This window comes from Urocampus carinirostris, chromosome 3 (assembly GCF_059441175.1).
Source record: "Urocampus carinirostris isolate Australia breed hairy pipefish chromosome 3, RoL_Ucar_1.0, whole genome shotgun sequence".
Classification (NCBI taxonomy): Eukaryota; Metazoa; Chordata; class Actinopteri; order Syngnathiformes; family Syngnathidae; genus Urocampus; species Urocampus carinirostris.
This window is the reverse complement of record NC_142351.1, coordinates 36,735,470-36,756,611: the sequence shown is the minus strand read 5'-3', so window position 1 is coordinate 36,756,611 and position 21,142 is coordinate 36,735,470. Positions and strand designations below refer to the sequence as shown.

The 21,142-nt window shown below is 39.9% G+C and overlaps 1 protein-coding gene across 1 annotated transcript in view; it reads left to right on the top strand.

Annotated features, from left to right (window-relative positions):
* Nucleotides 1-9,431: 9,431 nt before the first annotated feature.
* The window catches only part of gnai3 (guanine nucleotide binding protein (G protein), alpha inhibiting activity polypeptide 3), a 32,305-nt gene continuing 20,594 nt past the window's right edge, over nt 9,432-21,142 (top strand). Inside the window, exon 1 of the mRNA XM_088331671.1 lies at nt 9,432-9,973. Coding sequence (XP_088187797.1) covers nt 9,856-9,973 — 118 coding nt within the window. The 5' untranslated portion in view covers nt 9,432-9,855. The remainder of the gene's footprint in view (nt 9,974-21,142) is intronic.

Below are 21,142 nucleotides of genomic sequence, written 5' to 3'. Positions count from 1 at the left end.
GGAAGAATTCAAACTACGGAGAGCTCAATTTTTCTTCTCACTTTTTTGCCCAGCATTTCACAAGATTTTTGTATTTTGGTGTACCCATAGTAGCAAGATGGCAGACAATTATGTTAGCAACCTCAAGGTAAGCCTAATGCTATGTAAAATGAATACAAATTTCTATTAGTATTTAACAAAAAGGCACATTTATATAACAGTTTTTATGTAGTTCTGCTTGTTCATCCAATTAATATTGTTTTTTTTATTAAATAAAGTTGTTGTTTTCTTACCACTGAGAGGCGCTTAATGACAATGTCCTGTTAACATTAACATTAATGATAAAAATAAAATAATAATAATACGTTCTACTTCAAAGCGCCTTTCAGGACACCCAAGGTCACTGTACACAGAAAACCAAACAACAATAATACAAAAAAAAACAAGCAAGTATTTTATATATATATATATATATATATATATACATAATATGTATCTATAGTAGTGTAGTAAAAATGAGAGACTGTATACATATATATATGTGTATTTATATATATAGGGCAGCACGGCGGCGCAGTGGTTAGCGCATGTGCGGCATAGTTCTAAGGTCTTGGGAACCTGTGTGGGCTCAAATCCAGCTACCGGACCTACTGTGTGGAGTTTGCATGTTCTCTCCGTGCTTGCGAGGGTTTCCTCCGGGCACTTCGGTTTCCTCCCACATGCCAAAAACATGCATGTTAGCTTACTTGGCCGGACCAAATCGTCCCTAGGTGTGAATGAGCGAGTGTCTGTCTTTGTGTGCCCTGCGACTGGATGGCAACCAGTTCACGGTGTCCCCTGCCCACTGCCCAGTGATAGCTGGGATGGTGGGATGGGCTCCAGCACCCCCGCGACCCTACTGAGGATAAGCGGTGCACCTAATGAGATGAGATATGTATATAGATATAGTGTTGTTTTCAGAGCGTGATTTACACCACACCCTTTTACAGCATGCACCAACATGTTATGAATTTTTCAAAAACTAGTCCACTATTCTTAAAGGTGAGTTGATATCTTGTCGCATAGATCATCTTCATTATAACGACAAAATTCTGTGACCTTGGAGTCTATGATCACATACCTGTCAACCTGTACGTTTTTGCCGTACAAAGTACGTTTATTATGCATTGTAAGACGTGTACGACGTACAAGAAAATCTGTACAGAAAAACGCAAATTTGTCAATTATGGGTACGATCCGGCATACACCTAATATCACGAAACTGCAAATCAATCAAGTCAAACGAGTTCCCCAGTGTAGCCTCTATCTCTGTATCGTTTTTTTCGTTGCAAACGAAGCGAGCGGTTTGATGTTACTGTGCACATGCGTCTGCCGCCTGGGGATTTGCTATCATGCATCATTCCGATTACACATGGACAAAGCAAAAGCAGAGCAGTAGGCCTACATTACAACATAGTTTTGAATTTTCTTTGGATACAATCATCAAGTTGCAATGGCCGAACCTGAATTAAAACGCCGTAAGTCATTCTGATCTGAAAACAACAGGCCGGGTTGATTGAGTGAATTTGACATGTGGTCTTAAAAAACATCGGATTTCATGTGGTAGTTGTGCAGTGAAAGGAAGTCCGTCTCTTTTTAGAGAACCGGCTTTTTCGGCTCAACTCATTAAAGAGAGCCATCTCTCAAATGGCTCACTTGCTTTGATGCATTATATTACGAATCATTATGTTGTATAAAGAAGTTAAGAAAAAAAGGAGGTATAAAAGGAGAAAATGAAAAACGAAAAATGAATTAATAATTGGAATAAGAAAATGTATTATTCTACTAATTTGCATGTATTTTTTCCTTCTACAGTGACCGTCCAAGCTAATTAATTTTTGAACTTTTTTTTATAATATACCTCATTCATGTCGAGCAACTCTTTATCTCACAAAAAAACGTTAATTAACAATATATATGATATAACGAAACACATGTACAATATAACATGTTAAACTACCTAATTTCATCCATCCATCCATTGTCTTCCGCTTATCCGAGGTCGGGTCGCGGGGGCAGCAGCATTAAAAGAGAAGCCCAGACGTCCTATCCGCAGCCACCTCCTCCATCTCATCCGACGGGACCCCGAGGCGTTCCCAAGCCAGCCGAGAGACATAGTCTCTCCAACGTGTCCTGGGCCGCCCCCGGGGCCTCCTGCCGGTGGGACATGCCCGGAACACCTCCCGAGGGAGGCGTCCAGGAGGCATCCTTATTAGATGCCCGAGCCACCTCAACTGGCTACCCTCAACGCGGAAGGAGCAGTGGCTCTACACCGAGTCCCTCCCGGATGACTGAGCTTCTCACCTTATCTCTAAGGGAGAACCCAGCCACCCTGCGGAGGAAACTCATTTCGGCCACTTGTATCCGGGATCGAGTTCTTTCGGTCATGACCCAAAGTTCATGACCATAGGTGAGGGTAGGAACGTAGATCGACCGGTAGATCGAGAGCTTTGCCTTTCGGCTCAGCTCCCTCTTCACCACGACAGACCGGGTCCGAATGACAGCAGACGCTGCACCGACCCGTCTGTCGATCTCCCGTTCCATCCTACCCTCACACGTGAACAAGACCCCAAGATACTTGAACTCCTCCACTTGGGGCAAGACCTCCTCCCCGACCCGGAGGGAGCATACCACCCTTTTCCGACTGAGAACCATGGCCTCGGACTTGGAGGTGCTGATCCCCATCCCGGCCGCTTCACACTCGGCTGCGAATCGCTCCAGCGAGAGCTGAAGATCACGGCCTGAGGAAGTCAACAGCACCATGTCATCTGCAAAAAGCAGATGATGTGGTGCTGTTGGCATATTTTATTTCGTACTTAAAAAAATAATTCCTAAAAAAATATAACGGTTTTAAAATGACCAGATAGTTTTCTATACACACGGGTTTCCTACTGTGTTAGACACTGTGAATGCAACACTCCTCATTATCCCTTCGCACGTGGGGTCACGTTGCATTCCCCAGAATGATGGCGTAGTCGAGGAAATAAATCATCTTGAACATGTGTGTGAAGTATTTCCCTGTAGGGGTTGATTGCTTTATGGGGCTTCATTTTGCAATCACTGCAAAGAAGTCTAACGAAGTCTAACGAGGCTCCACTCATTTTTGACTCACTATCGGTATTAAGACACTTGTTCACAGCCTCGGTCAGTCACACTCCTAACTCCACTATGGCCAAGACCAAATAGCTTTTGAAGGACACCAGACACGAAATGCTATGGAAAAGCGCTTGGTGCAAAGAAATCAACTGCAGTAGGAATTTTAAGAAAATAGAAGACATACAAAACCACTGATTATCTCCATCAATCTGGGTCTCCATGCAAAATCTCAACCTGTGGCGTCAAAATGATAATAAGAACGGTGAGCAAAAATCCCAGAACCATGTGGGGGGACCTAGTGAATGACCTATAGAGAGCTGGGACAACAGTGACTGAAAAGTAATTAGTTACAGCTATAGTTACTCCGTTTAAAAAGTAATTACATACCCTCAGGTTACTAACACACAAAAGTAACTGGTTACTCTTAAAATAACTATATAGTTACAAATTATTTTATATACTTGCATTGAAGCCAATCCTGTAAAAATGCTTAAAAATCATAAAATAAGTAGAAGAAAATGTGAACCACAACCTATGGAAGCAGTAAAGCCTTCAAATTTATTTGGCTGGTTTATGCAATCCTGAGAGCCTGCAAACGATCCCTTAGCCGAGGCACTCTATATCCATATTTGGTTCAGACCACTTAAAAGATTTACTTCTCCATTTCTAGGTCCTTTCCAATACATTTTCTTTTTTTTTATCTCCAGGCAGGCTGTTTTGCGAATAAACTATTTACATTTAATAAGACAAGTTCAGCACACGTTTACTGTACATTCTGTGCTCACGTGTTCACTATTATTTGAGTAGTTCCTGTACTAGCCACGCTCCATTTGTTACAGGAGACACATAACCAAATATGCTTATATAAACTGACCCCTGATTTCATCATTTTGTTTCATACTTGTTGATACAGCTTGGATGCGAGTGTATAGTTTTGAGAGAGTACATGAAAAAAAATTCAGTGTCCCTCATATTCTGTGCTTAAACCAGCGCTACCGTAACTGTAATCTGGTGTGCTTTGAAGGTATATAAGTTGGTGGTGATGACTCGTGTTGTTACTTTGTGTGCAAAGAACTGACAATTAGCAAAAAGAGGTCGTTGTTACTTATTATTTGTCCTTTGTAAGCAGTGGAGTAACGCACCGTATTGTAACAACAGTTGCGTTACAATATTTTATTACTTAAGCGTTAGTCTTTGTTACAGAGAACAGTAATTGCATTCCAGGAACGTGTTTCTTTGTAATGCGTTTTGTACTGGAGGTCAGTAGCTGTAGTTGAACCCAAGCGCTTTAAGCTGTGAGCCAGATGTGCTAGCTAGTCGTCCATCATGCCACAACATCTGACTTTTTATTCACAATTACATTTTTCAAATGAGCTCCACTTGGTGAACTCTAATGGATTTTGGCTCGATGTGGTTACACTGCAACTTCATTAAGTCTTCCTTACTGTAGGATTGGCGTGTTGACTGGTACACAAAAAAAGAGCAAGCGCTCCCTTGTTTGTGATTGAAACAAGCCATGGTGTTGTGGCTACACAAATGTGCAGTTGTGACAATGCATCCCCATTTGCAAGCTTGTTGCCTTTGGCCTTATTCAGCTTGACAAAAAGTCTTGAGACTTAGATTGGAAATACAAACACTTGGCACAAGCCGTGACCAATGTTCCAAAGAAAATGGCAGTAATCGTTATAGATTTTATGCCTTCTTATTGCTAATTTCCATATTCCGCATGTGTAAAACAGGTTTGTGGCTTGGTCACAAGATGGGATTGTTGCCCTTTTGGAAAGATCCCAGCTTTGCTCTAAGTAAAACACAAGTCAAGTCAAGTCAAGTCATTTTTATTTGTATAGCCCTAAATCACGAAGAGTCTCAAAGGGCTTCACAGATTATTACACTATATTACACAGACTATTTTTCAGCCGACGAGAAGAGTAGGTTATTCATATGCTATGGAGTAGAAGTGAGTTTTAAGCTTAGATTTAAACATTTCCACTGAGGTTGCAGATCGGATCTCAGGGGGAAGAGCATTCCACAGCACCGGTGCCCGGATGGAGAACGCTCTCGAACCAGCAGAACACTTCTTTGCTCTTGGGATCACCAGAAGACCGGCACTCTCAGATCGTAGGCTTCGGACCGGGACATAGGGGCAAATCAGATCTAAAAGATAAGAGGGAGCAAGTCCATGTATGATTTTGTATAATACTAAGAGAACCTTGAAATCACATCTATGGCTAACTAGGAGCCAATGCAGGTTAGCCAAAATCGGTCTTATGTGATCGTACTTTTTTGTCCTAGTTAAATGCCTCGCTGCGGCATTTTGCACCAGCTGAAGAGACTTGATTCTAGACTTCGGGAGACCAGAGAGTAGTGCATTACAGTAATCGAGACGGGAGGTAACAAATGCATGAATTATAATTTCCGCATCAGACTGAGACAGTATAGAAAGGATTTTAGCAATGTTACGAAGATGGAAGAAAGCGGTTCTAGTAATTTTCTTTACATGTGTTTCAAAGGATAGATCAGGGTCAAATGTGACACCTAAATTTTTAACTGAGTCACTCTGTGTGATGTGACATTTGTCAATGTTCACAGCAGTTTTTGAGAACAAGTCACAGCATTTAGATGGACCAATGATTAACATTTCGGTCTTTTCAGGGTTAAGACGCAAGAAATTGAGTGACATCCACTCTTTTATCTCAATGAGGCAGGCCTCCAAGTTTCCACAGTTTAGTGTGAGAGATTCCTCCAACGGAAGATATAGTTGAAGGCAGTGATGTCCGTACAGTAAACTGGGTGATACAGTCAGGTGAAGAGCAAGTTCATTCAGAGATGGAGGATAACTCACTAGACAGCAGATCTGATGTCCAGTCTGACTCTCTCACAGTCAAGGAAGTCAGCACATCCCCGAACAAGATGATGATCATACTGCAAGTAAAAGTATCTTGTTAAGATGTAAAAGTGTATTGTGATATATATATATATATATATATATATATATATATATATGGTCCCTTTTTGAAAGACCATGATGAAACAGTAAGAGATTTTAAGCCTGTTTGACTGCTTTAAAGATATTTTAAAACCAGTTTGAAGAACATTTTGACCCAAAATATTGAGTGTGAGTCAAAAGTCACTGTCACTGTAAGTTCCACAGTTTGCATGTGGTTATTTATAACAAGCACACTATAGCCCAGCTGTTCATTAACAAAACCCGTTGTTCCAAATTTTCAAATTAGATAATTGTGCTGGACCAGACACGTTTGGCACCCAGTAAATGGCGGTTAATAAAAACATTAGTAAAACCTGAGTAAACTTCACTCTGTTTTATGAACGTAAACTTTCTTTAACTTATTCTACAGTATTTTGAATTTAATTATAGGAGAAATTTCAATCACTATGAATGTTTTGAATGTTAAATCAATGGGTTTTGTTTTCAAATTAACATTTCAAAGTTGAAAGTTGTATACAGCATCTTAAAAATGTTAGCTTAGCTAGCCATGGATCAGAACTGCATTGTGGGAAAATCTGCTGCTACACTGCTGTATCGACCTATCCATGTGACAACACCATGACGGACATCAGTAAACCGCAGTAAACCGTATTCCCCGTGGGTGAGGCCAGTCAACAGTAGACGACAACGACAACAAATTATATAAAATTCCACACCATTGGCCATAACTAGCAAAACAAATATTGGTTAGCTGTCAGTTAAGCTGGGTCATCTTGTCTGAAAGCACAAAGAGCGGTATCCAAATTGTCCAGTCTGTCTGACTCCATTCCACATGATCTGTATCAGTAGCCTATATTGTAAACGGAGTATGCCCATACACTGGCGCTGATCTATAAACTTGTAAAAGTCTGAATGCTTACCAGTTCTTCGTAGCTGGTTGGGTTACCTGGACGCGTTGCTGTTCCTCATAATGGCAAAGGTAAGACATCAACGTTAGCTGTATATTCTAATATGTTTTGTAAAGGGTGCCATCAAATCTCAAAAGTTTAATCATTTATGGTCATTTTAAATTGTCCAATGTGTTGATCCACTGCAGATGTCAGACACACTCAACTACAGTAGCACTAGCTAACTTATCGCTAGCTACATAGAATGTCTTTGACGTGGCTCGTACCTACTCAACATAAATTCTCTCGGAAACACGAAAAGCGTAGCTGGTAAAAAATGCTCGCTGCAAATCCTGGGGTATTTTGAGGGCTGCCAGTCCCTCTGATTGATTTCAAATGTCCATCGCTGTCTTCTATTTTCATAAGAAGGAATGCGATAAAATGCCAAATCTGGCAGAATAGCAAAAATAACCATTGTAAAAAGTTGTGGTTATTGTCTTTTGTCATGTTATTGATATTTGTTTCACCTCAACTGGTTATTCAATTGATGTCCGCTCAGGTGCTTTGGCCGTCCGTCATGGCGCTCAAACTTCTGGGGAATGCAACGTGACGTAACGTGCAAAGAGATAATAAGGAGTGTTGCATTCACAGTGTCCAATACGGTAGGAATTTTCCGAATTATCTGAAATAGAATATAGCTTGCATCCATAGGATGGATGAACCTTCCCTCCATTGACAGCAAAGTACTATGTCTGTGTTCAGGCACAAAAAAGAACAAATTGCTTTTATCGTACTGTGCAAGATTATGAAAAGAAAGTATAGGTCCAAAGTCATGCTCAAAAGAGCCCACAACCCCTTTTGGTTGAAGTACTTATGTATTCCCCATTCTCTCTATCATTCAGGGTAGCATGGCTCTGTTCAGAAAATCTGCCACATAGTACAGATTCCACTATGCCCCAACCAGAGGCTCATGATCCACATCCTGACGTTGTTGTCTTCCAATTCCTTGTACCTGCGTCTCCCACCAGATAGAATGACTCGCGGCTTTCATGTCAGGCTGTGGAGCAAAGGAGCAGTTCAAACAGCCTGACCTTTGCTATGGGCAGCAATTAACCTGAATGTCTCCTAGGAAATGGCTTGTCATTGTTGAGCAGAGCAAAGGTACATTCAAGACTCTCTTTTAGCATGTATACTGTATTGACATCATCTTCTCTAACTGTTCTAAAAGGTGTCCCAAAAATGTATAAACATTTAAGCAACGGATAATTGAATTATTTATTCTTTTTTGATAGACTGAACCAATTGAACTTAGAGATAACAGCTAGACTTGACTTGGAAGAAAGGATTTATTTCTAAACTGCCACTGGAAGTATGAAAACAAAATAGAAGTGCAAAGACAATTTTGGAAGGAAGTTAACAAAAAATCAACAACACGAATTACCATCACTCGAATTTGACACATGTTTGAAGCTGATGGGACTTTTTCAGACATCCATAAGAAGTGTTATTGAAGACCACGTACATCGACAAGCCCCACAAAAGAAGAAAGATTACAGGAAAGGTTTTAACAAAGTCCACGAAAGTCTTTGCGGCAAGCTAGTTAGGTAGGCATTTCATTGCCTCATGAAACATTGTCAATGGAAAAGTTACATTCCAAGATTAGTCCGTGAATAAGATACACTCTCCCACAAAAATTGCATGGTGTAATGAAGGCACATTGAAATGAAATGATTCGAATAACAAAAGCAATTGCACCTCCTGTGGGGCATCGAATCCTCACTTTATGCTCAACTACCATATTAATTTACCAATTGGGTTTTGATACTTCCCGTAGCATTTTAGATTAAATCACTTTTCTTCAAAGCCAAGTCTGTCTGCCATCACTCTGCTCAATTTAGTCCATAAAGAAAATAATGGCGTTATCAGCTACTTAATTCTAGGCACATTTTGGGACACCCTGTATAGGAAGGTTTGGTGGTTCTTGACCGCTGAAAGTTCAGTAATACACTTATTATCAATGTGCAACTAAGTAAAATACCAAGCTATTTCTTGGTACCTTTTTAAAAAAGAAATAAAGAATTCTTACCTGACCAACAAACTTGCCGGTAGGATCCCTACACCACCTGATTTTCCCCAGTGAACCTTACTAGAATCGTCTTTTTATTTCCATCGCTTATTTTCAAAAGGATTCAAACGAATTTATTTCAAGTTTCTATTGATCATTGAAAAATTAAACAATAATTATTCTTTTTTTTTTGGTTTGTGTTACAGTGACGCAAATAATCGCGAGAGGGTGCTGTCACACCGCGCACACGCGCTCCATCATTGGACCCGAGTATTTCTATGAAGTTCAAAAACACGAATTGTTTTTGGTTGTCAAATAGCACCAAGTGATAGATTTGCATAAACATGCAACAGGATAGTTAATGATGTTTGGTTGTTGGACTACAATTCCCACGCATCAAAAATGCAGGGAGGGCCCACATTTTTTCCTGGTGTGTGCGCTTTTCGTCTGCGCCTGCTTCAACTAGTTGACGAGAGTGCGTTTAGCGAGCGCTCTGTTTCAAGGAGAAAGTAAGCACGTTTTAGTTTTTAATCGTTATCCGTTCAAAACATGTGTTTGAATATTTCATAGCGTATCCAGTTTTAATGTCACTCTGAATTTAGTCGTGTTTCGAATACATCTTGGGGGAAGACCCTGTAAATTGTCACGCGTTTCCCTTGCTTTCTCGTGGAGAACACTTGTGGCTGCAGAGTAGGAGTTGAGCATCGGACTGTAGCGCAAGTTGGAGAGCGAAGCTTGCCAACGCCTTTCTGGAATCCTCACAGTTCGACTTACTCTCCACGACCCATGAGCAACTAAAAAGGAGCAGACGACGGCTTTGAACAAGTAGTTTCAAAGTCACAATGGGCTGCACCATCAGTGCTGAAGATAAAGCTGCGATTGAGAGGAGCAAGATGATTGATAAAAACCTGCGCCAAGACAGAGAGAAGTTACTCAGAGAAGTCAAGTTGCTCTTGCTCGGTAAGAAAACAGTTTACTCTTCGGCATTAAAACGCACCGCGCCTTACTTCCGATGAGCGATGAGCTAACTTGCGCGTTTTGGTGAACCAGGTTCTTGTACTGAGCTTTTCATTCATTAAGTTTGGAAGACATGGACCAGATGTTGCGAGATAATGAATCTCCACTGGAGACTAGGACAACAAGGTCCTAAATTACACATCCAAAGTTCAAAACCTTTCATATTTGGGTTTAGTTTGAAAAAGCTGTGTCTTATTGTAAATCTAATGAATAATGATCAATGATTGAAAATAATAAACGATAAAAAAAAATAGGTGTCATGGAAAATGCGTAATTGCATTTAATGGGCGTTTCCAAAAAAGTGATGGGATTTGAGTCAGTGACGTGCTCTGAGGTTTGTGTCTGGTGAGGCACAGTCAGATTTACAAAATAAATGAACCTAAGTATGAATGAGTGAGTGGATTGTCTGTCTCTGTGTGGCCTGCGACCGGCTGGCAAGCAGTTCAGGGTGTCCCCTGCCCACTGCCCGAAGATTGCTGGGATGGGCTCCAGCACCTCCGTCACCCTACTGAGGATAAGTGGGGCAGATAATGGCGAATGGACATCCCTTTCATCTTCTAATTAACAGGACAAGAAAGCAATATGCAAACTGTTGCAAAGGGAACAAATGTATTACCCTATAGATTAGGGTGGTGAACATGCGGCTCTTGACCAATAAGAATGCGGCTCTTTGCCTCATCATATTTTCTATATACTGTGGCTCTTTGTCCTGTTTCATGTTTATTCTTTTTTGTGTGTATTTTCTTGACATCAACACAAGAACAATACTTGTTGTATTGTAAGTAGAGGAGTGTGTTATGGTGTTTTAATAGTGTGTGTTTTTGTGTGTCTGTCATGGGAGGTCAGTGCGTGGTGTGGTTCTTTGACTCTCACAGTTAAAAATTTCGGCTCTTTGTGTCAAACTTGTTCGCTACCCCTGCTATAGATGATCGTTTCAGGTGTCCTTTAAATATTTGAAAGTTAAGCACTTTTTCCATTGAGCATGTGTTAACAATTTCCAAAGTGAGTTCTTATGCATTTTCCTTACCACATCTATCGGCTTTTATCTTACTTTTAGCAAAGCCGTTCCGACAGGGTTGATGTAACAGCATTACGTAAATAGTATACAACAAAAACCTAATTGTATTCTCTTAAAGTTTCAGAAAAAAAGATGCAATCGATTTACAGGTACATTTAGCTAAAATAAGTATTGCCTTGCACGACTACAATTTTATTTAAAACAATATTTCGTATGCATAACGCGCTGATGGACGAACTGTGTCATAATTTCAATCGCGGACACGAAATAGACAGAGAGATTAGGTTTACACACGGCATGTGCAAGCCGTATCTGTTTCGCAGATTATACGGACCGGCACATTATCCACCAATGCAGGTTTTTCGGAATGTGTTGCAGGTAAAACCATTTTCTTTATGTCTGTATTTTATTTCTCGTAAATGTAGCACTTATTTTGTTAAATTGGGGCACGCTTACAGTCTCGTGAGGCTGCTAACGTGTGTGTATTGGGCACTAGGCAGGCTCTAGCGGTGCCTTCAGGGACATTTACATATGACATATTTACGGCCGCAGCACGGCGGCGCAGTGTTTAGCGTGTGTGCAGCACAGTTCTAAGGTCATGAGATCGAACTTTCCTGTGTGGAGTTTGCAGGTTCTCCTCGTGCTTGCGTGGGTTCCCTCCGGGCACTCTGGTTTCCTCCCACGTTCCAAAAACATACATGTCAGGTTAATTAGCAGGTCAAAATTGTCCCTAGGTGTGAGTTTTATGAGTGTGAGTTGTATGTTTTTTGTGCCCTGTCACTGGCTGGCAACCAGTTCAGGGTGTCCACTGCCCACTGCCCGAGGATAGCTGGGATGGGCTCCAGCACCCCCGTGACCCTACTGCGGATAAGCGGTGCAGATAATGGATGGGTAATGGATGTTTACGGCCATACCAAAGTGAGAAGGCCCGATCTCTGCAAGCTAAGCATGGTTGGGCCTTGTTGGTACTTGGATGGGAGACCGCCTGTGAATACCAAGTGCAGTAAATCGGTCACTTGGCGCACTCTCAACTGAATAAAATATTAAATTGATAAAAAAAATTCGATTCTGGAGAATAGAGCTAGATACCGGACAGGACAAGACAAATGGGATCAATACCGGATACTAGAGACTGGAGGAGGTTACCGGAACAGGACGAGACAGGCCGAATCGATACTAGAGACTGGAGCAAGATATTGGACAGGATGAGACAGGTGGGATCGATACCGGATACTAGATACATAAGCAGGATACCGGACAGAGTCAAAATACACGTCTTGCATGGCCGGAGGTTCGTTAACCGACTGACATGGAGTGAATGAGAGCACCGAGTTTAAATAGGAGGGAAGCCAATCAGGCAACGAGCCACAGCTGGTGCCAAAAGCGCGGGGCCAAGTGAGGGCAATGGGCGACCTTGACAGTATGAACTCATCTGGTTCCCCTGTATGCACGGCTCTGGTGAAAAGTCACGTGAACAATAGAAACAGTGAATACAAAGGAATAAAGGCTAAAAAGTTAAATTGGGTCTCATAGAAAGTGCAATCAATCATACATCTAAATAGGAGGTTTCCATGTTGTATTCGATCTGACTTCTCCTGGACATACCCGTTTATTAAAATTCAAAGTAAAAAAGTCTCATATGAGGTTACACACGCTCGTTGTTTGTCTACTTTGTGTTCATCGTTTGTCGCTTATAATTGTGAACGTTTTTGGCATTTGCGTGTGGAAATTCTCCAGACATATGTCAAGGACAACATTTGAATTGTGTTAAAAAATTAACTGTTCTCACATTGGAAAATACTGGAGGGATGGAGTATCAAAGGACTTTCAAATTGGCAGAAATGGCATGGCTATAAAGAGTAGTTACAATTACCAAAGAGATAAGGATGTATAATTACACAAATATTCAACAGATTTAATTTTTACTCATGCGTTTAGCAATGAAAGCTTTCCTGACAAAGGACAATGGCATAATATAAAATGAAAAATGTGTACACATTTTGCTGGTTGTGATCAAAGATCAATGTAAAATATCTTAATATTAATGATATATGAACAAGTAAAATGAGGGTGTAATACTCAACCTGAACCAGATGCATATATGCATATTTCACAAAGTGTCCCAATTACCAGGCATACACTGGAGGTGAGGACTACATATGTGCATATTGGTGAGATGCCACTTGTATGAGCACTGGTTTCTGTCGCCTCCTGTAACAGAAATATTCTGAAACCAGCCACCCTTCGAAATAAACCAGAAATGACCTCATATTGGTTCCATGTGCATGTTTGTTGGAAGTTGTTTCTGCTCATCATCTCCTGTCAGGACCTGTTGACTTGACCTATAATTTTCAACCCTGCATATTTGGATTGCTGTAGTGAGGAAAATCGGGAATCAAAACAAAAGTTTGACTTGGAAAACAATCTAATTAGGACTATTATATATGATCCACAAGTGACGGGTTAACCAGCCATAGATCTTTCGATTTATCACAGATGTTTAAACAAACAAAACAAAAAAGCACCTCCTCAAAACAGAAGCCATGTCTTGTGCGTGAAGGCATAAGAAGATATGGTTTTCAAGTAACCAAGATTGCTGCATTGTATTCCACTGCTGTCAGTACAAGCAAGCGAAGGATAGACTGTTGGTCTTTTAGAGGCTGCTGCCAAAAATCTCATCATTCATTGACCGCACCCTTGCATCCAATTTGGCGGAAGGAAGTCTCTCCATGTTGCTTATTAGCTAAATGAGTACCTGATATTGTAAAGTCAGGTCTATTTTTCAAAATATAAGTGACAGCAAAAGCAAAATATAGTTGAGAAATATCCAATACATTTTTAGCGTTTTTTGCAGTGTTTCTCAACCAGTGTGCTGTGGCCCACTAGTGTGCCATGAGACTTTGCCATGTGTGCCGCAGGACAGTGTTCAATTTCATCTAGAGCAGGAGAGTCAAAGTCAAACAATTTAAAGGTCAGAATGAAAAATTAAGCTACAGGACAAGGACTGGACGGATCGAATGTTAAACATGTTTTAAAATGACGCATATCGTCTAGAAAACATAATTAAAGCTAGTAAAAAGCTATGAAATACATTCCAATATGATCAGATAAATAAAGCAATATTTATTTATGGGTGTCAGTAATGTTTTATTTTCAAAAATCACCACGACACATTTTCTTTTTTATTACCTGGACATTAAGTGAAAGAAGCTGGTATTACTCAGCCAGCATCAGAAGCCTATATTTTAACAAAAGTGTGCTCCAATCACTTTAAAGAAAAAAAAATGCAATTATCTATCTTCACTAAACTGCAGTAAAATGAAGTGAGTGGATGAGTGTAAAAAAAATGAATGACTTAATGAATGAATGAGGGAATGACGCCATCTATTGTCATTATATAATCGTACATTAAAAGAGAAGAGGCTCTCCTTTCTAGGGGGCCAGGTGCGGCCTGCGGGCCTTAACTTTGAGAAATGCGATCTAGTGGATAATTGTCACTGTCCAATATTTGTGCTGTCTTACAGTGATCAGGAGAGTAAATTTAGTATTTTTTTTATATCGATTCACCGATCCCTCTACCAACAGGGTAGTAGGGGCACCACTTCTTGTGATGTGTCTTGGGCAAGTATAGCATGGCGGCGCCCATTCCTCTCCAGTCTTTTGTGTTATTAGTCTACTCCTGCACATGAAACAGATAGTACTGGTTTCCATGGTTACCAGTAGCAGGGGAACCCTCCTGATTTGACTCAGATACAGCACCTTCAACATATGGTCGCTGTTCTTTTTTAGTGTAAAGCGTTATCCAGCTCTTTAGAGATGATCTCAGCACTGACATGCAGTGTTGTGTGAGGGTTACAGCAAATTTCTCCCTCTCTCTCCTTCTCTCACTCTTTCCCTCTCACTCTATGTATCTATCTGTGGGTCGGTTTGTCTGTCTGCCTGTCTGTCTGTGCAACGCTTCTTATGTCGTCAAAAAATATATAAAATATTTGAAACATTTCTAAGTTGACAGGTATGCAAGCACAAGTGAAAAGTCAAAACATAATTGTGACCTGGGCCTTTCTAGAGAAAAACCTCTGTAACATGCTTTCTGCAATCCGATTCTACTCGAACATGCTACTACGATCCATGGAAGATATATAAACTCCACACACTTTTTCCAAAGCCTGCTAATATGATCTCCAACATAAATAAATCAGTTGAAACAGTAAAATATAAATCAAAAATGTCAGGAAATGCCCACTAGACCATATTTTCAGCCTAATTTGCAGCATTTGAAATGGGAGCAGGTGTGCTTTGACTGGCGGCATCAATGTATCTTGACTTGCTTGCTCTTTTCACACAAATAGGCATCCCCATTTAGAGAGGGGGGTGAACACTTGTGCGGCCATACACTTCCAGTTGGTCACTTTTTCTTCATGTCATAATTTCCCTACGGGGATGAATAAAGTATCTATCTATCTATCTATCTATCTATCTATCTATCTATCTATCTATCTATCTATCTATCTATTTACCTATCTATCTATCTATCTATCTATCTATCTATCTATCTATCTATCTATCTATCTATCTATCTATCTATCTATCTATCTATCTATCTATCTATCTATCTATCTATCTATCTATCTATCTATCTATCTATCTATCTATCTATCTATCTATCTATCTATCTATCTATCTATCTATCTATCTATCTATCTATCTATCTATCTATCTATCTATCTATCTATCTATCTATCTATCTATCTATCTAAAATCTCATTTTTCTATGTCAGTATGTGTGTGTGTATCCTCTGGACCTTTCCTGATTATAGTTCCAAAATCACATTAAAAGTTTAACATTTTTTCAAATAACTCACCTTTTTTGGGGATACATGAGCTGTAACAGTGTTTAGCCTTTTTTGATCCAAAGAACACTTGTTCATACACTGTGCTTCCCCAAAAAAACCTTAAATTATCATGTTGCCAAAATTGACAGTGTAAGGTTTTTCTTTATCCTGCATAAAAAAAAAAATAATCAAAATGAGAAGAATTATTAGCAAGATATTTACTTTATTTGATTATTAGATTATTTTATTTTGCCGCAGAATCTTAAACAGCTACATAAAAGAAATGTGTTGTTTGATATAATTGCCTGTGCAACCTCATGAGCAAATAATTATTATATAAAAAGTATCACAGGAAAGAAAGGAAAGATACATTGGCATTCGATTTTGTAATGACAGAATTTTCCTGCAGCACTTTACAATACTGTGCTGTATTACCCAAAAGTCTTTGCCATGCTACTTTAGATATTATTTTCTTCATGACATACTTTACCTCCTTCACATCCATCCAAGTTACTGTCAAATTAAACTTAATGTCTAGAGCCAACATTGGCAGGTCTCAAATGTCTTAAATAGGAATTTTATTTATTTTACAATAAAACTTTTTCCAATCCATTTTTTTGTTTTATGTTGACATTTTTTTGGTGTATGATCTGCAACAGTGGTTCGCCACTGGTTTGACCTGTATTGTGTCAGGACCAAAACGGAGACAGGACCCACTTGCGTTTCTCTCAGTTTTATTGGGAAGAAGGGAAATGATAGTACACATGATCCGTAGATCGCTGGTCGCAGGGCTCAGGTTGCTCAGACGCGGAAGTGGTATTTCCGTGGCGAGCAATGGAAGTGTCGAGAGCGGAAAAAACAGATCAGTAGCCGGGACGGGGGAGCAAAATTGTAGTCAAGATCAGAAAAGGGGTCGGAGACGGGAAACAGACGGGAACGGGAACAGGAGAGAGTCAGGGTCGAAAAGCTGGCCTAGCATAAGCTGAGGTTCGCAGACGGACTGACATCCGGTGACAGGAAGACGGGGTATAAAAAGTGACAGGGAGCCAATCAGCGTCCGAGGCAGTTGGCGCCAAAGGAGCAGGCTCAGGTGCCTCGCATAAGTAATCATGACAGTATTCAATAATTGTGCGGTTTAGTGAAGTCTTTTTATGGACAAAACGACCAGAAAAAACATAACAACTTCAAGTCCTAATATTCTCTCAATTGGTTGCATTTTTAAAGGAACAATATGTAATATTTAGCACCTCCTTGTGGTGAAAAAAACGTGTAATTCGTAAAAGAAAAAGCCAATATTGATTTCAATAATAATCAAAAACTCATGAACTATTATATAAACATGCAATTTTAAAAATACTCATAGGTCGAGAAATTAGCATTTAGTTTACATGACATCAGCCTCACCTAAAGCAAGCTGACCTACTTGTCTACCATCTTGTTGGTACGGGTGCCCAAAAACCTCTAAACGGGTGGGTAAAAAAAAAAACGAGACTTAAAGTGGTGCCGTTTGGTCACTTTGAGGCTCCGTTGTTTGGATTCGTCCTCATGTTTTTCAGCACTTTTTGGTAGCGCTACATCATACAGTGTCCCTTTAAGGAAATCCAAAAGCGCTTCAGTTGAGTAGCTCAACATGCACGAACATGAAATGAAAATGTTCAACTACTGAGATATATGAGGTCTTTGTTCTCAAGATAATACAATCCATATTTCATGTATTTCGTACTTTATTTTCGTTTTGCTATGCTCAACTTATGTAAAAACAGCGGTTACTGCTCTTTTATCTGTGTTGTCAAATTGCAGGTTGTAGCTTGCATTTGCGGGACATTATCGTCATCTACTGTTAACGAATGTAATTGAACCTCAGTTATTTTTTGTTGAGAAACACTGATGTACAATACATGGTAGAACACAAGTATTCCTGTAAGTTAAATTCCTTTTCATATGCTTGGCTTGAGTTGTACCCTTGTCTCTTTTAAAAACATCTCTTTGAGTGTTGCAGACAAAGAAACAGCAAAGCTCAAATCACTTTCACATTATAATAAATAGATGCGTTCCAAAACTTCTGGTTTCTAGTTCAATGTCAGGAATTCATCGTATCTTCATTGTATGCTTGTGATCAATGTTGATGAGTGAGTTGTTTTTCACTCTCTTGCTCTTGAATGGTGCATGAACAGGAGAGTTATGCAGGGAAGCAAAGTGAGGCGCAGAAGGTTGTTGCAACAAACCACAAAGCTGGAAAGATAACATGCCCCACCAATGAAAATGGTCTTGTCAAACCACAGAGCAATTCACCCCCACAAAAGCGGATCCCCCCCCCAAAAAAAAAATTCTCGTCAAATGAGCCCTTGCGGTATCATTCCTGCGTCCGTTCCGGTAACAGTGAATGCGAGTTGGTTTGGCTGGTTGCCACGCTTGAAAATCACTCCTAAATTCTTGAGGAGTTCAATATATTTTGCTGAAACCACTGTTTTGATTGTTGTTTAGAACTTACATTTCACTAACTGTTTAGTTTTGATGTGTGACAAAGTGACATGTGTTTCTCCTTCAAGGGTCAAAATGCTTGTCTGTATGACAGGTCGTGATTTTTGCCTAATACTCTCATCTCATCTCATTAGCTACACCGCTTATCCTCAGTAGGGTCGCGGGGGTGCTGGAGCCCATCCCAGCAATCATCGGGCAGTGGGCAGGGGACACCCTGAACTGGTTGCCAGCCAATCGCAGGGCACACGGGGACAGACAACTCACTCGCTCATTCACACCTAGAAACAATTTGGACCGGCCAATTCACCTGAAATGCATGTTTTTGGAATGTGGGAGGAAACCGGAGTGCCCGGAGGAAACCCACGCAAGCACGGGGAGAACATGCAAACCCTGCACAGGAAGTCTGGAGCTGGATTTGAACCCACGCAGGAGGTTCCCAAGACATGAACTGTGCCGCACATGCGCTAACCACTGCGGCGCCGTGCTGCCCTGCCTAATACTCAAATAAATAAATTAATGTATTTTAAAATATAGTTTTTAACCACTAGGAGGGACTTAATAATACACAATGTCCCTTGAATGAGCCACATCTAAATAGTATTTTGACTTGGGACTAAAATCTCTGATAGTCTTTCCCGTTTTCTTAAATGTTTAAGCAGGGTTGGGTAGGGTTACTTTAACTGGATTACTTTCAATTACTTTTGGATTACTCCAATACCAAATATGCTAATAAAAGACAGAAGAAACTAAATATGAATGAAATGATGACTCACAACATGTGGTAAGCTTTCTCTCCTGGCTTTGATCTCTTTGATCTCCGGCAAAACTAACATAAAATACGACAGAAACAAAATGAAAATACATCCAAACAGCTTGCCAACATCATTTTTGCCGTTCCATGTATTCCGTTACTCCCCAAGCCAGCACAAAATGTAGTACTTTTATTCATATTTAGTTTCTTTTGTCTTTTATTAGCATATTTGGTATTGGAGTAATCCAAAAGTAATTGAAAGTAATCCAGTTAAAGTAACCCTACCCAACCCTGTGTTTAAGTCAAGTCATGTTTATTACCTTCCTTAATCTTCTCATCAATACATTAAAACATTGTCAGACTAGATGTGAATGGCTTTTCCTGGACTGCAATCTAACTGATTATTCTCGTGGCATGCATGGATGGATACTAGGTGGTGCTGGAGCTACTGCCCTTTTAGAAAGTTAAAAAAAATTAAAAAAATTTATGAAACCGTCTATTGAGGTCAAGATCATTATTAGACGGGACGGTGGATGAGTGTTTAGTGCGTCAACGGTGCAGAGGTCCAAGGTTCATGTACAGCTACCAGCTTCACTGTGCTGAGTTTGCATTTTCTCCCTGTGCCTGTGTGAGTTTCCTCGGGCACTCTGGTTGCGTCCCACATTCCAAAAACATGCATTTTAGTTTAATTGGCCGTTTCAAATTGTTCCTATAGGTGTAAATAAGCAAGTGAGTTGTATGTCTCTGTGTCCCCTGCCCACTGCCCCAAGATAGCTGGGATGCTCTCCAGCACCCCTGCGACCCTACAGCGGATATGCTGTATAGAAAACGGATGGATTGGTGGATATTAATATTTGTATTTATATATTTATGTTAACCTGGTCCAAAATGTATAGATTTTTGGATGATTTTACAGTCTAAATCAAAGAAGAATTAAAAAAAAGCTACAATTTCCCAGGGTTGTATAAAAAATGCTAACTATTGCAGCTGGGAGCAAAGTCCGTCACAGGTCCAAATTGGGAAACCCCAATTATTAGAGCATTTACTCAGATTGTAATGTCTGATCTAGTGTTAGCTGTAAAATGTTTAAAATAATCTTGTGTAGAGTATTTCACACCCCCAAAAAATAATATATTGAAAATGTACGAAGCCTGTATTTGCTTTCCTTTTGCCGAGCGGATGCCCTTCAGATCTCTCGATTGACCTGTAACAATTGCTAAGCTATTTAATTGATGATCTAAATTTAGACTCCTAAACAGAAAGTCAAAAAGACACATAAATATAAATGTTCCAAAAACAGCACTGCAGTATATTGATTTTAAATATGTTTATTTATACATGCAGTATAGCTCTGCATTAAATATTCATACAGACTCTACTCATCTCTCCCCTAATGTTGGTTGCCACTGCTGCTTCGTGCCAGTAAAAAATCGTTTTGTTCAGGCTTATATTGCGCCCCAGTTGGAGATTGTAATACAATCACCGATGGGATTGCAGTATATCGCTCAGACAGGCGATGTCAGATCCTACAAGAGGAGAACGATAGTAAAAAAAAAATTATACTATCTACTTTGTCTTTAATTGATTTCTATAAAGATTGTGTCACTGACGACAATGGTTCGTTATGGTTTTCATTCTGGTCAAATATCCGTTATCCTTGCTGTGCAAACAAAATGCTTTGTCAGCCAGATGCATCCTGTGTGTCTTAATGTTGAAATTCTGAACATTTTAATTATAGGAAGTGATTCTCACACCCTCTGTTGCGACAACCCCAATGTCTTAATCGTTTGCGTAAACCGTCACGATTGTTCTAGCTACAAAGGAAATGCGTACAGTGAGGCTATCTGCTACTTGTATGCCTAATATTGTCAGGTTTATGCTATCATTAGATTTCTTTTGTAACAAAACATCTTTATGACAGTGTGCTCATCAATTTAAACTCGGACTTTAAGAGAATGTAGAAAACATTCAGGCTTGTTTTAAATGGACTTTTTGGTCACTGTATAAATGCAAACTGATATCCTTTGAAT